A 16,090-nucleotide genomic window follows, 5' to 3' on the forward strand; every position below is an offset into this window, starting at 1 on the left:
TTGGTTGGCCTTGAACAAAGCTTTGAATTATTTTAGTTAAAACATTTCAAGTCTGACTTTACTAGCAGTTCTATCTTTCCTCACAGATCTGTCCTGAGTACTAATATATCCTTGATTAACTGGACTATATAGGTTCAAGCCTTATCAATGAGATCCCTGGGGATGAGACATCTTTTCCATACTGTGATATACACAAAAATGTGGAAATGGCTTATTTTTCCTTCCCAAGTAAATACACCAAGGGATAGCAAGAGCTAATTTTCATGTGTTCACATTTCTCTGTATCAGGAAGTGAATGCTAAGGAGAGATGCATAGAATAAATAAACACACTAATGGATTTTTTTTTTACATGATTTTATTCTATTAGCTCTGCTGAAAATTAAACTCTTTGAGGAGTCAGGAATATATTTATGAGGAAGTAAAATTACATAAAGTCACAGTTTGTATAAATAAGTACACGGATATTATAAATCTACTGGAGGTAACTACAGTCTCTAACCCTCTCACATTATCAGGATACGAAGATATTTCTAGGGAAATGTATTCAACAAAGGTACTCCTTTTGAATTACTGGGGTCCTGAGAAATGGAAAAATCTTCTACTTGTGCTTTGGAACAGCCAGACTACCTTACATGGCATCTTCAACACAGCTGGTATTTAGTGTAAAATTAAAAATCAAAAGAACATTTATATCATATTCAGAAACAATCAGCTATTTGGAAGTAGAGTTTGAAAGGCTATTACAATTTGCATTATATAAGCTTTGTCCACAGAAGCTAAATGATTGCTCAGTAGAGAATGAAAAAATTCCATTCTGCATTCTTGAACCTCCTGTTCAACACAGACCAGATACTTCTCAAAGAACTCTCTAACACACATGTTTCCCTCTGGAAGCTGAGTATTTGAAAAAGCACTAAGCAGTCATTCTTCTCATTCTGTGGAAACTGGGACATGAACCTGCACCTACTTTCTTTAGTCGTCTTCACCTACTGAGCGAGGTGAGAAGAGAGATAATTGTCTAAACTTTTCTGCGAACAGACTGACTTCAGTACAAACTGCTTTGTTCCCGGATGATGAGTATTTCTGCACTGGCAGATCATTTCTTTCTTTCTTTCTTTCTTTTTTTTTTAAAGATTTTATTTATTTATTTGACAGACAGAGATCACAAGTAGGCAGAGAGGCAGGCAGAGAGAGAGGAGGAAGCAGGCGCCCTGCTGAGCAGAGAGCCTGATGCGGGGCCCCATCCCAGGACCCCGGGATCATGACCTGAGCCGAAGTCAACGGCTTTAACCCACTGAGCCACCCAGGCACCCCTGGCAGATCATTTCTTAATAGCAATTACCCTCTCTTGCATCACTGGGATTCGTTTTTACACAACAATATTTCTTGCTTTGCTTCAACCATAAGTCTTCGCTGAATATTCTTGTCCAAAGTGATAAATGAAACCCTTGGTTTCCATGTATAGATGGATTGGAGTTAGGTATCTGCAGTACTTTGAGTGCATTATTGTCCCAAAGTTTGGTGGTGTAAAACTCTCTTCGTTTTTTATTGACCAGTTTACAACAGGCGGCTATCAGACTTGCTGTCGTGCAATCCTTAGGTTTTTGCAATCTGGAGCTATATAAATAGTTTATGTTAATTATCCCCTTTCCACCTTCTGGGAGAATGGAGAACATTTTGATTGCAAATTCTGCACTTGGTCATTAACACTCTGGTTTCTAGATATGCATTCGACCATTTTATAATGCCAAATGAGAATGTTAAAACTGTTACTGCAGTGACATTAATTACTTAAAGCTTATTTTTTGCAATGTGAGTAAGTGCGCTTTACCTAATACATGTGCACAAAATAGCTGATCACCTCATCATCCTCCAGGTCACCTTAATGTTTTATATGCGATGCTATTATTTATTATTTTGTAAAATGTATTTCATATTCAAGAGCATCACAGTAAACTAAGTGTAATTTGGGATAAAACATTTGTTCAATAATAATTTCCTCTTTCTGGAATACTTTATTTATGTGATTGCTTTAAAAAATCAGACTACTTAGGGTCTCTTTTATAAGCATCTAAAATATCCAGTAGAAATGGATGAGGAGACAGAATTAAAATGTAATCAGTGTACTCTGAATTCAGATACTATTTCCTAATGTGTTCCAAAAATATTGATCTAGTTGTTCGTACTGGAAATTACATAAATTCACATACATGTTGAAGAGGAAAGGAGCTAGAATCACCTGACTTCTACCCTGGGCATCTGGATTTTAGTATGCCACGTGCCATCATGGAACCAGCACATGGACCACAGAATGCTAAGCAGAACTGCTCTGGGAGAGCGGACGGTCAGGGAAAATAGAATGACATTTCCCACCTCTGGCTACTAAGAGAGGAGAGAATGGGAAGAGAATACTACACAAATTCCATCTTCTCCTCTGATTTAAATGGGACATCTGGGATACTTGTGCTCATCACCTACCACAAACAAGAATGTACTGCTATGTATACATTTCTCTTCTCCTAGTCACTTAATTAACTACCCCTGAAAATATACTAATCTGGTATGTACATCCCCGTGATAAGGAGTAACATCTTTTTAGTTCTTCAGTCATGACTTAAACAATATGCAAATCATTTCTTATAAATATAGTTATTTGGGGGGCACCTGGGTGGCTCAGTCAGTTAAGCAGCTGCCTTCGGCTCAGGTCATGATCCCAGCATCCTGGGATCGAGCCCCGCATCGGGCTTCCTGCTCCTTGGGGAGCTTGCTTCTCCCTTTCCCTCTGCCTGCTGCTCTGTCTACTTGTGATCTATCTCTCTCACTATCAAATAAATAAATAATATCTTAAAAAAAAAAGACAAATAGTTTTTTTAAATTATTTTACTATTTACTATTTTACTATTTTATTTACTATTTTTACGATTGTGGACAATCACAGTCATAGATGTAGGTATGACCACGTATGTCTCACTAAGGGATTTGCAGAATAAGGAGAAATTTTTCAATCCACCATGCAATTTCAGGATATTCCATTATATGTGTGTTTTTCTTACGGAAGTCCTCAAGAGTTTCCTTCTCCTGTCTGCAGTTTCTACATTTTCGCAATGCAGTAATTCAAAATAAAACAGTCATTTCCGTGGAAGGTCAGCATGTCTTCTGCAGAGAAGCATAATACCAAGCATATCTGCAATTCTCTGCATTAATAAGAGATTTTATCTGGCAAGTGAGTCATCCAACGGAGATTCCTGGTAAGCAGATAAACTTAACCCTTGTCCCGGGGCCTATAAAAGCTCACTGCTCCTCTGGCAGGGATGGATTAGGATGCCACAGCCGCTGAGGCAGTAAGCTTTTTATATCTGTAGCAACAGCTCCCGAGTCACTTCAAAGCACTGGGTGTATCTATTTTCTCTTGTTACACAGCACTATAAAAAAGATTGCTGGTCTCTAAGAAGAAGGAAAAACAGAGATGTGAATTTCTCTTTTGAAGCCTTTTCCAAAATGATGTAGGAAACAGCCTGCTGGTTCACTCAATGTCCAGAATACTTTCCTTCCTTCCTCGTCTGATAACTTCACTTGCACAGCATTTGTTCCAGAACCTGAATATGTAAGTAGTTACTCTGACACTTGACAAGAAAACAATGCTCGTTACATACTTAAAAAGAAGAGGTGTTTTGTGAAGACATAGTCAAATATAGCTTAATATGTCTACATGCACACATGTGTTACTTTCTAAAAATTCATAAAAATTATTAATTTAAGTTTACAACATTGCTTTGAGGTGGAGAGGCAAAGGCCAGAGGTAGAGAAAGCTGGCCGCTAAGTCCTACAAGACCTCAGCTATCCAGCAGATGCTGGAAGTGAATGGCCCTGCTTTCAGTATTATTTCAAAGAAGTTGGCAAGATTTATTCTTGTCAAGCTCACAATGTTACTGGCTTATGAGACAAGCTCTACGTGTTTTCATTTTTTAGCTCTCAACTTTTGCAAGTAACTTAGAAAAAGCAGCAAGATTTAGAAGATACCAATTAACAAAATGTAAAGAAGGCATTACATATACCATTTTTAATTACTCACCAAACATATGTCCTCCCCTACCCTTAAAATGAAGAGAAAAGGGTGCCTGGGTGGGTCAGTGGGTTAAAGCCTCTGCTTTCAGCTCAGGTCATGATCTCCGGGTCCTAAAGGTAAGCCCCGAATCAGGCTCTCTGCTCAGCAGGGAGCCTGCTCCCCCAACCCTCCACCTGCCTCTCTGCCTACTTGTGATCTCTGTCTATCAAATAAATAAATAAATAATTTTTTTAAAATGAAGAGAAAAACAAAGTATAAATGACTGAATAATAGCTCCATGTACGGCCAAATCCCCCAAATTTTCAATTATAATGGAACAAGAGCTGGAGCAGTAGAATAAGCCTCATTAAAGTAGATTGCTTAATATAATTTACCAACATGTGATAACAAGGATTTGCTTAAAGAGGATTCTTCCATATCCATGCACGTTTACTCATCCCGTAAGTATCTGTGAGTGCCCACCGTGTACCAGGTGTCGTAGGTCCTGGGAATGTTGCAGAGAAGGAACATGTACAATTACCTGTCCACATGGTATTTATGTTTCTGTGAGTGGAGATGTAACAGGAACAAACTTTCTAAACGTCAGATGGTGACAGCTGTGATGGAGAAGGCCCCGCAGACAAGGGGATGAGGCCTGCTGAGTCGAGCAATGGGAGAGGAGGCAGGGTGAGGGGCCTTATTCAGAAAGAGAGGTCATGGAAGGCCTCATGGACTTGAGCTGCGATTTCCTTTGAAAAACAATTATATTATCCCATTTTCTCCAATGAAAAGGTAAAGGTAAAACAGAGAAGCGTTCTATATAAACAATTTACTAAAAAAAGTCGACTCTTTCCTGCAGAGGCATGCTACAACATTTACTGTAGTCTGAGTTATTCTGTGGCTATATGTGCATCTGTGTCCTCGGGGCCATGAGCTCAGTCACCTAACCAATATAACGACTGTCTCAAACGTCACTGTGCAAACGTTTGTGAAAGCAATTGGAAGAAGATCCTCAGTAGCTCTGACAGTATGTCTGAAGGGAGGAAGTCTGCTCTTGCAACTCTAGACTCTAAATACACCCCTCCGTGAGTGTAAGGCCCACAGTGGCTATCACAGGATTAGGGAAGTCAGAGCATGTCCCATTTTCTTGCTGCGCCAAAGGCAAGGTGCAAACAACAGTTAGCTAGGTTGTGCAACTCACCTCCCTACTGGATTGCATTTCATTACTAAGAACACAAATACCATTCTCACCAGTTCCCTGGGAGTAAGTAAAGTTGAAGGCATCCCCTGAGAAACATTTCACTATGTAAGGAGTCCTCCATTCATTTCAAGTGAAATCAGAATATGTCCAAAACAATGGTATGGGGTGTCCATGAACCTGGGATATAAACTTTAACTCATTTTAAATAAACACTGTCTAGGGGAACCTGTGTGGCTCACTGCGTTAAGCCTCTGCCTATAGCTCAGGTCATAATCTCAGGGTCCTGGGATCGAGCCCCATGTTCAGCTCTCTGCTTGGCGGGGAGCCTACCTCCAGCTCTCCCTCTGCCTGCCTCTCTGCCTACTTGTGATCTCTCTCTCTGTCAAATAAATAAATAAAATCTGAAAAAAAAGTCAAAATATCACACTTTTAAAAAAAAAATAAATAAAAACACTGTCTAATTCTAAAACCATAATGCTCTATGAAATGTATTATAAAATCAAAAAAGTAAATATATTTATATTGTATTTTGTGAAATACATAAAATTTAATCTTATAAAATAAATATAATTAACATAATTACATATAAACTATATATCTTCTATAATTAACAAAATGTATGATATAAATATATGAATACATTATATAAAATATGTTACAGATGACAAGACTTAAAATATACAACAATATATGACTATTAATACTATAGCTGTTATATTTTTATTAAGGATTTTATGGAAGGCAATGAAGTGCTTTGCCTCATAACCTGCTGGTATAATTAGATTCTTATTCTGATTTTGCAGAAAGACCACTCTCTTACACCATACACAAAAATAAATTCAAAACAGATGAAAGACCTAAATGTGACACAGGAAGCCATCAAAATCCTAGAGAACACAGGCAGCAACCTCTTTTGACCTCAGCCATACCGACTTCTTACTAGACATACGGTGGGACATAAGTAAAACAAAAGCAAAAATGAACTATTGGGACTTCATCTAGATAAAAAGCTTCAACACAGTGAAGAAAATGATCAACAAAACTAAAAGGCAACCTACAGAATGGAAGAAGATATTTGCAAATGACATATATGATAAAGGGTTAGTATCTATGAAGAACTTAAACTCAACACCCAAAAAACCAGTAATCCAGTTAAGAAATGGGCAAAAGACATGAATACACATTTTTCCTAAGAAGACATACAAATGGCTAACAGACACATGAAAAGATGCTCAATATCACTCGTCGTAAGGGAAATATAAATCAAAACTACAATGAGATACCACCTTATGCCTGTCAGAATGGCTAAAATTAATAAGTCAGGAAACAACAGATGTTGGCGAGGATGTGGAGAAAGGGGAACCCTCTTACACTGTTGGTGGGAATGCAAGCTGGTATTTCCCACCCTTTGGAAATACAGTATGGAGGTTCCTCAAAAAGTTAAAAATAGAATTACCCTATGATCCAGCAATTGTGCTATTAGGTATTTACCCAAAGGATACAAAACAGATTCAAAGGGGCAAATGCACCCCAATGTTCCTAATGTCTACAGCAACATTATCAACAATAGCCGAACTACGGAGAAAGCCCAAATGTCTATTAGCTGATGAATGGAAAAAGATGTGTGTGTGTGTGTGTGTGTGTGTGTGTGTGTAATACAATGGAATTTTACTCAGCCATCAAAGAATAAAATTTTGCAATTTGCAACATGGGTGGAGCTAAAGTGTAAGTGAAATAAGTCAGTCTGAGAAAGACAAATACCATATGATTTCACTCATATGTAGAATTTAAGAAACAAAATAGATGAATATAGGGGAAGGAAGTTAAAAAAAAAAGAGAGAGGACCATTAAAAATGGTCCATTTTTAATGGACCATTAAAAACTCTTCTTAACTATAGGAAACAAACTGAGGATTGATGGAGGGGAGGTGGCCTTGGTGGGAGGGGCGTTAAATAGATGATGGGCATTAAGGAGGGGATTTGGTATGATGGGCACTGGGTGTTATATTTAAGTGATGAATCATTAAATTTTATACCTGAAACTAATATTATATGTTAACTAACTAGAATTTAAAGAAAAACTTGAACAAAAAAACCACAATGCACTGGAAACAACTCTTTTAATAATAAACATATTTACTATCACAATTGGTAGGCACAACTGGAATGATAAACCATCTAAACACATGCTGCAGGAAAATTAATAGGATATCAAGAATGCTAATAAGAAGATCCCGGGGGCGCCTGGGTGGCTCAGTGGGTTAAGCCGCTGCCTTCGGCTCAGGTCATGATCTCAGGGTCCTGGGATGGAGCCCCGCATCGGGCTCTCTGCTCAGCAGGGAGCCTGCTTCCCTCTCTCTCTCTGCCTGCCTCTCCATCTACTTGTGATTTCTCTTTGTCAAATAAATAAATGAAATCTTTAAAAAAAAAAAAAAAAGATCCCTGCAGGGCGCCTGGGTGGCTCAGTCAGGAGGGGCGCCTGAGTGGCTCAGTCAGTGAGGCGGCTGCCTTCAGCTCAGGTCATGATCCCAGGGTCCTGGGATCAAGCCCCACATCGGGGTCCCTGCTCCACGGAAAGTCTGCTTCTCTCTCTCTCCCACTCCCCCTACTTCTGTTCCCTCTCTAGTTGTGTCTATCAAATAAATAAATAAAATCTTTTTAAAGAAAAAATCCCTTCAAAGAAGAAATGAGTTAAGGTTTGCCATGATGCCCTCTGGATTTTGCATTAATGTTACAAAAAATACATTTATTTATTGAACAAATATTTATTGAATAAATAAGTAGGAGGCAATAAAGATTTTAGGCAGATACGCAGTTAATACATAAGATAGGAGTTTTAGTAAGAGAACAGAGTGAATGACGTCAAACAGAAGGTAACAAAATAATCCAAGTGAGAAATAACCTAGTTTCGGTAAGACTGGAAAGAGAAAGTGGCACAAGGGATACCTACATAATTAAAGGAGCTGTGCCCAACTGGTAAGGGATGGTGTAGAAAAGCAGAAGGTTACTCTGAGGTTTCTGCCAGGTGGGTGATGGTAGTGCCAGTGCGTGGGACAGAAAGTAAAGAGAAAATAGCATTCTGGGGCGCCTGGGGGCCAGTGGGTTAAAGCCTCTGTCTTCAGCTCAGGTCATGATCTCATGGTCCTGGGATCGAGGCCCGCATCGGGCTCTCTGCTCAGCAGAGAGCCTGCTCCCCCCTCCCCGCCTGCCTCTCTGCCTACTTGTAATCTCTGCCTGTCAAATAAATAAATAAAATCTTTAAAAAATTTTTTTCTAAAAAAAGAAAATAGGACTCTGTGAGAAGGATGAAGAATTTTCTTTTAGATACTGAAATGAAGTTCTTCTGGCTTTCCAGTCAAGTCACAAATAAGCTTGGAGTTCTGGATGACTGTATAAATGAGGAGGTTACCAGCACAGAAGTGGGAGAGAAGATCCCTCCAGGAAGAGTCAGGTGAAAACAAAGGCGGTAATGGAGACCAAGGAAAACAGGCAGTCCAGGCATGAGCAGGGTTCCTCCTTCTGGAACCAACCCTGAGAAAATTCTATCGAATGCCAGTTATCTTTGATTAAATCCTACCCTTCTTTGATGTCCTGGGAAACTGGGCAGTTTGAGGACCTGGGCTGTTATCACAGTTTAAAGATCATCAAGTTCCAGCTAAGATTTTCAAGCAGACATAGTTTTCACATGAAACAGCTGCCAAAATATGCAACAGAGACTCACAAGTTGAGACTTTCTGAGGAACACTTTAAAGGTCAAGGAGTTCATAGAAAGGTATTTGGATTTTTAGGTGCCTAAGTGAAGTACTTGCATTTTTGTTCTGTAGGACTGAGTCTTATCACAAGATCACACCACCTGATTATCAGAGTATACTGGAAACAGGGAGCATCTTTTTTTTTCTTCTTCAAGTAAACCTCTTATTTTGGAAAAATTCCAGGCTTAGTGAAAAGTCACCAAGATAGTACAGGGATTATACCCTTCACCCAGGCTCGGCCAGTACTGCCATTTTCTGTAACCACCTATTCTACCCAAGACTGACACCAACATACTGTCAGAGGATTTCTCTCCCTCCTGTGGTTCTTGGTCACGCCACTTCAAAGAATGAGGAGGGAGACCAGGCGGAGTGGTGGGTAGCAGAGCAAGGTTTACGGAAAGACAAGGAAGCAACGGTACAAAGCTCCCAAAGAGGGAGGGGACCCAAGAGGGTTGCCACAGGAGTTTCTAAATCTAGGAGGTTTTATGGGCTTGTTATCAGGCTTTTCTAATCTGATTAATCCTCCCTGTGCCTGTCATCCAATCAGGCTTTTGCCACCGAGGACTCCTTCCAGGATGGTGTAAAATCCTTTTAAGGGTGGATTCCCCTCAGCACTGGGACGCCTTGTCCCTGACAACCTACCTTCCAACTAACCTTCACGAATACTATTAGTAACTAAACTCTAGGCTTTGTTCCCGTTTTGCCAGTTTTCCGCTAATGCCCTGTTCCAGTTCATGGACAAATCAGAACAACCTCAGCATTTAGATTCATGTCTCTTTCATCTCCTCTGGTCTGTGACAGTTTTTTCATCTTTTCTTATCTGTCGTGACCCTGAAAACACTGGTCAGGTATTCGGGAGAATATTCAATTTGACTTTCTCTGATTTCTTTTCAAAGATGAAACTGGGATTATGGGTTTTAGGGAAGAACTTCGCAAGTGCCCTTAGCACCCTTGATGTGATCAAGAGGGGCATGTGTTATCATCAGGAATTTTCGCTGACATTGTTTGATTACCTGATTAAGGTGTATCTGCCAAGTCTCTCTCCTGTGAAGTTAGCTGTCATCCCTTTCCAGAATACACACTGACACACACAACAGATGTAGTAAATTCTACTTTAGAGGAGACTGGAAGCTTGCCGAACACACGGGTCCATCAGAGAAGACGGTACTGAGGACACCAGAGACCCTTGGAAGACATTTCTCAGAGCACTATCACGGTTCCTCCCACAACCCTGTGAGTCAGAGCTTATTACAGTGATATGAGTTATTATTCCAATCAGATACAGTCTTAATTGTCCTCTGCAAGTGAGAAGCAACAGATATTTAGTATGGACATACAACAAAGCCATTAGTCCATTACAAAACAGTAAAATTGATAATTTGTGGACATAAATAAATATTCTAAAACTCATAGCATTTGCCGATGTCTAAACATAATGTATCTGAGACATACCATGTAGGAATTAAGTAGAAAGACTATCTAATATTCCTCACCTAATCTCAATAGTCAAGAACTCCAATTCAGACATAATGCATAGAAACTATTCTAATACATACAAGTCACTATCCAATCCAGTATCTGCTCAGGCTATTGAAATAATTTTTAAAAACTTAATATGTAATAATCCCATAGTCTTTATATAGTATTTAATTGTAATTATTGATATTTGTGTGTATAAAATTTAGGCATTTGCTCTTATTCATATAGTACTGTTTCAGCAGCCTACCTTATGTGATTGAAAAACTGATTAAGAACATAATATGGTACAAGGGGGATAAAATGCATTAAAGTTTCAGCAAACAAAACTAGTATGCATTTAAATCTGTACAACCAACAGTGTGCAATTAGTGATAACTTTTCTGCCCAAATTTTGTCTAACGTTCAATCTGCGTTTAAAACCTCAGAGACTACTGGGGAATGCCCTTCCTGGGGGGCAGAGGGTGACCAGAGCAATACCCCAACCCCTACGTGCACAGGTCTCCACGAGCACGGCAGCCGTCCCCTCCAGTGGTGCGCCCATGGCCACCCACGACTACCACCAGTGCCGCCTGGGCTCCACTGCCAGTAACGGCTCCTGCAAACGGGCCGAGTATGCTGGCGAAGCCATCCCTCACCACCGGGGTCTCCCCAAGGCTGATCTAGTCACTGGTGGGCAAACTTCTTCGGGAAGCCCACTCTCCCATTCAGGGCTACAGTGTCGGAGCCCCCTCAGAGTCTCCTCAGGCTCCAGTGGCAAGATCACCTGTGACTTGGTTCTAGAAGCCGTGAGGAAGCAGCCTGGTGGCAGGTCTGGCAAAGCCAAGACGGGCAACCAGCCATCCTGAGTGGCCACGGCCAGGATTCGGGAGGCACTGGTCACATGAGAGCCCCTCCCCTCCCTTGCCTGTAGACTAGGCAGGCTGCCCGAAGCAGAACAGTTGGGTTCTCTCATATCAAAATAGCAAAACACCAAAACGGAAGTTGAGAGAATCCCAGTCTTTACCATCCAAGACACCAGCAAACCTTCCTCACACCCTGGAACGGTGTGCCTTGCACCAAGTGGAAAATAAACTCCAAGCAGCCAGTAAAAAAATAAATAAATAAAATTTTTTAAAAAATCTCAGGGATTGAAATAATGAATTCTATCATCATATAACAGTAGGAAATATTCCAAATTGTATTTTATAAGGCCTATTATTCTCAGGGCCTTATAGTCTACATTTGTTTCTGCTTCTTCCTAAACAACATACATCTTACATTTTTAGAAAGCTGGAGCAATAGCTCATAATGTTTACCACCGAATTCAAAGGTTTAGATCTCAAGTATGCATCACGACATCAGAAAATATATGTGCCCTTTGAAGATCCAGTCATATCAGATGGCATCCTGATAATGTATTATTCATGACTCAGTTACAGATAAATAATGTGGTAACATGAAAGCAAAGCATTAAAAAGTCACATGTATGGGTGAACCCTTTTGCAAAAGAATAAAAGTTGAGGGTAAACAGGTTTAAAATAGGTAAGTAAATAAATAAATGTAGTGATTCAGGGAAATTTTAGAAAATGTTCTGGATAGTAAGCTCCTTTAGGACAAGGACAGACTAATTCAAATTCTGTAAAGTTCTAAGATGTTACATAGTACAGGTTCTTAACATATTAAATTATTACCTTATCTCATAATTAACATTTCAAAGTATATGTTAGAGAAAGGTAAAATCTTACTAAGAAATATAGATACTTTCTTGACAAATTCCTGTTTATAATTTATAAGAGTAAGCAGAAAAACAGAAACATATGATAATTTAATAGGGCATTAGGTGTAGAAGTATAAAATATTTTCCTATACAGTTGAGTGCATTTTAAGTAGAAATTGTGAACAGCCCTCATCTCATGATGATCTTACTTGGGGTAGGAGCATCTTTTATTATTTTCCTTGTTAATTTTTCTAATTTCGCTTTTCTCTTGCTGTGACATTAAATCAAATGAAACACTGTACCTCCTCTGTACCTCCAGGTTAACTGCAGAGTTGAGTGGAAGCTCACAGATACTCTATTTCATCAGAGTTACTGTAACCTGCAGGTTATATTAATGAGACCACGCGGTTTTCATTGTGAGACGTGGAGCCATCCGTTTATCCAAAAGACACTTCTTAGAACACCGAACTAATCACCCTGCTGTCCATCTTAAAACTCTTCAAACTCCCTGCCATTTGTTCACTGAAGAGCTGTCCATCTCCTGAGTACCGAGTATCTATCCCAGAACGCTCTTCTTCCCTCTGCCATGCAACCCGTTTATGACGTCTCAGCCTTCTCTAAGAAGCCTTTCTCCTAGCGGTGCTGTGTTCGACTCTCCTGTGCATTCCCATAGTGCACAACACACACTCGGCAGTCACAAGGCAGCTCTTACACACAAGGTGCTGCTGTTCAGACGTGAACAAGACAGATCTGTCCTAGCTTTGCGGGCTATATGGTCAGGCAGGGAAGAAAGGCTTCCAGTAAACAATTAGAAATAACCACCACAAGTACTGGAAGTGTTCAGAGTGCCTTGGAGAACAAAGGGGCTACAGACACATAAAGAGGCAGAAACTAACCTGGAGGGATGGAGAAGAGAAGGCCCCCTTAACAACCTCACCTATTTTGCCGTTGTGGGACAGGCAAAGAGAAGGAAAAATTTTGAAAAATAATCAAATGATGGGCAAAAAAAATCTACGTAGAGGGGATGACACCTCAAGGCAGAGAACGAGAGGGACTAGGTTATCTTTTCCGAACAAAGAGAAAAAGTAGTGCAAGATGAAGCTGGAGAATGTGTTGAGCCTAAATCATGCCAGAAGCCCGAGGCAGCTGTGGAACTGCACTGCTGCTTTTCCCCCAGAAAGAACTTGCTAGGGCTGTGAGGGGGGCAGCTGACGGTCATGGCCCCGTGGCAACTCCAGGATGCAGCACAGTGAGCCACCAAGGCCACAACCTTCCCTGAGAGCTTCCCACCCATGACTAACCACAACGGGATGAGGAGGGTCTGGTCCTTTCTGCTCAGAGCAAGATTGTTCTAAAGGGTCTTGATTCTATCTTCCCTATTGGATTATCCAAGATCTTACCAGATTGGTTTCCCAGATGATATATACATCTAATGCCTGATTGCCCTCTTCCCTCAGTTTGAGGCTTTCTCTGAATTTCAGTGTTAAGTTTGAGATATGATTATTTATTTTCAGACTTAATGACCAAATATTGTATTACAGAACAGATACTACCAATTTGACATATATAATTGCATTCCCAGCTTTCAATAATTTCAGTGCTGGTCCTAGGAAAACTGAAACACCAGTTGTGAAGAATTTATCATTTCTTTTCTAAAAAACTCAAAATCAGCTATGTCTGGATGAAGCAGATAACTCTCAATGGGCTGTGTTCTGTTTTTGTTAAACAAATATTTAATTACAGCAATTTATTGCTGGAAATAGCATAATACATTTGGTATTGTTCAAGCTACAACAGAGATGGGAAATGTTCACTCAATTACTTTTGTTCTGTTTGTACAATGTGCTACTTGTCAATTAAGATAATAAACAAGGCTTGTCTTCAAAGACAGAAACGTAGCAGACTCTTCTCTGAGTTCAAGTTGATCATATTTTGCTTATGTAAGAGTTTGTGATGATGACTCATGGACAAAGATAGGCCACATTTGCTTGTTTTGCCCTCATAATATTTAAACACACATATAAAAAGAAAACACATACAGGTCTTCATGGAAATGATGAAAGAGAGATGAAAAGTTGCTACTCACATCAGGCCAAGAATGAGCTGCCAGTTTCAGTAACTTTACATAAGGTCCACTTTACCCATTTTGTGACTTCACCATTATAAGGTATTTGAATCTTTGACCTCTGATTTAAGTGCACACATTAACACTGTTGCAGCTAAGAACAGATTTATCCAATATACAGGAAAAATATGACAGCCAAAACACTGGCACAAGAGTTACCACTTCAGAGGAGTAAAAACTTTAAACAGGGTCTTTGACTCTTAACCACTAAAAAGGTACGTATCTTACCTGTAGGTGTTTTTCTTCTATCTTTTTTTGGAGAAGTTCAAGACACTTGGTGAAGTCAGTGTGGTCTTGGTCAGGTGTTGAAATAATCTCACATCCCTATGTGTTTAAATTAAGAGAAAAGGTAAGAATATATAATGATGTCAACCTTATGATGAACAAGATCAAACACTATAAAACTAAAGACAAGGTATCAATAGATATAGTCTATTATGCCTACATTATACCCCGATCATTAGTACCATTATCTTTTTTATTTCACATAAGAAGACATCTCAGAAATGGTGTTAGAATATAACAATAATGGTCTGATTATGACAATCATCTTATTCAACAAAAGTGCAGATTTATACTACATTAATGGTCTCTTTAAGAATCGCTGCTGTGATGACATTAGAGATAAACATAAGGACTCTGGTACAAGTATTATAAAATATATTCACAGTAAAATCACCTGAAGTTAAAGTGAAACTTTTTTTCCTTTTTTTTTTTTTTTAAGATTTTATTTATTTATTTGACAGACAGAGATCACAGGTAGGCAGAGAGGCAGGTGGGGCGGGGCGGAGGGGGGCAGGCTCCTTGCTGAGCAGAGAGCCCAAAGCAGGGCTCGATCCCAGGACCTTGAGATCCCAGGACCTGAGCCAAAGGCAGAGGCTTTAACCCACTAAGACATCCAGGCGCCCCAAAATGAAACTATTTCTAAAAAATAAATGTGAATTTAAGCAGCCCTCCTAAGTTTACTTACATGAGTGGAAAAACTTGTGGAACTAATGATAAAACTACATTTTAAGTAAAATCAACTCAGCTCTTATATGAAATTCCTTTACAGCACCTTTCTTACCCAAAATAAAAAGAAGCATGAAGAGCTACACCTGCATAAATATGTCTCTTGGATTATCTTTTGGACATAATGAAGTGAATTTATATGGTCTTTGCCTCTTCTACACCAGATACCTTACAGCGAGTGAAAAACCAGGATTCTATTTATGACTATGCAGCCACAAGAGTGCCAGCTTGTTGGCATTCCTGGACTTCGACAGCTAGAGAAACAGTATTTCTGAAATGACACCTTATCCTCCACTGTCTTGCAAAGGCAAAGGCATGTAAAACCAGAAGGCGGGACTTGAGACTTCTTAATTCCCAAATGTAACAATTCGTGGTCTCTCATAAACAGCTGAGTAAGGGGAAGTTAAATATAATCCAGTATATAAAGTTGCCATTCAAAGAGTTTTCAAGGATACAAAACACCCATACTGTCTCCTAAATTATTCCAAGAACTGTTCTCAGTAGATTTAGCAGTTCTTCTTTAACTTCAAGGTCTCTGTAAACGTGTCAAGCTCAACCTGGGCTTCATTCATTTATGACTACTGTCCTACAAGGTGATGATCAATGAAAAGATTAATTTCTCATCATTCAGAAATATACTATGCCCTAAAAGATATAGGTCATTTTTACAAAATCATTGACGTGTACTTTTCTGACCCTCAGAGTGCACTGAAATTTACTCTGGTCACCAAGCAAGGGCATAAAGAAGTTGATTCGTCTCAGGTTAACATACTCTTAGAAG

At 39.5% G+C, this 16,090-nt stretch overlaps 1 protein-coding gene across 1 annotated transcript in view; it reads right to left on the minus strand.

Annotated features, from left to right (window-relative positions):
• TPK1 (thiamin pyrophosphokinase 1) overlaps positions 1 to 16,090 on the minus strand; it is a 341,478-nt gene that overhangs the window by 139,215 nt on the left and 186,173 nt on the right. The window contains exon 6 of the mRNA XM_044246793.1: positions 14,527 to 14,622. Coding sequence (XP_044102728.1) covers positions 14,527 to 14,622 — 96 coding nt within the window. The remainder of the gene's footprint in view (positions 1 to 14,526; positions 14,623 to 16,090) is intronic.

This window comes from Neovison vison, chromosome 4 (genome assembly GCF_020171115.1).
Source record: "Neovison vison isolate M4711 chromosome 4, ASM_NN_V1, whole genome shotgun sequence".
Taxonomy (NCBI): Eukaryota; Metazoa; Chordata; class Mammalia; order Carnivora; family Mustelidae; genus Neogale; species Neogale vison.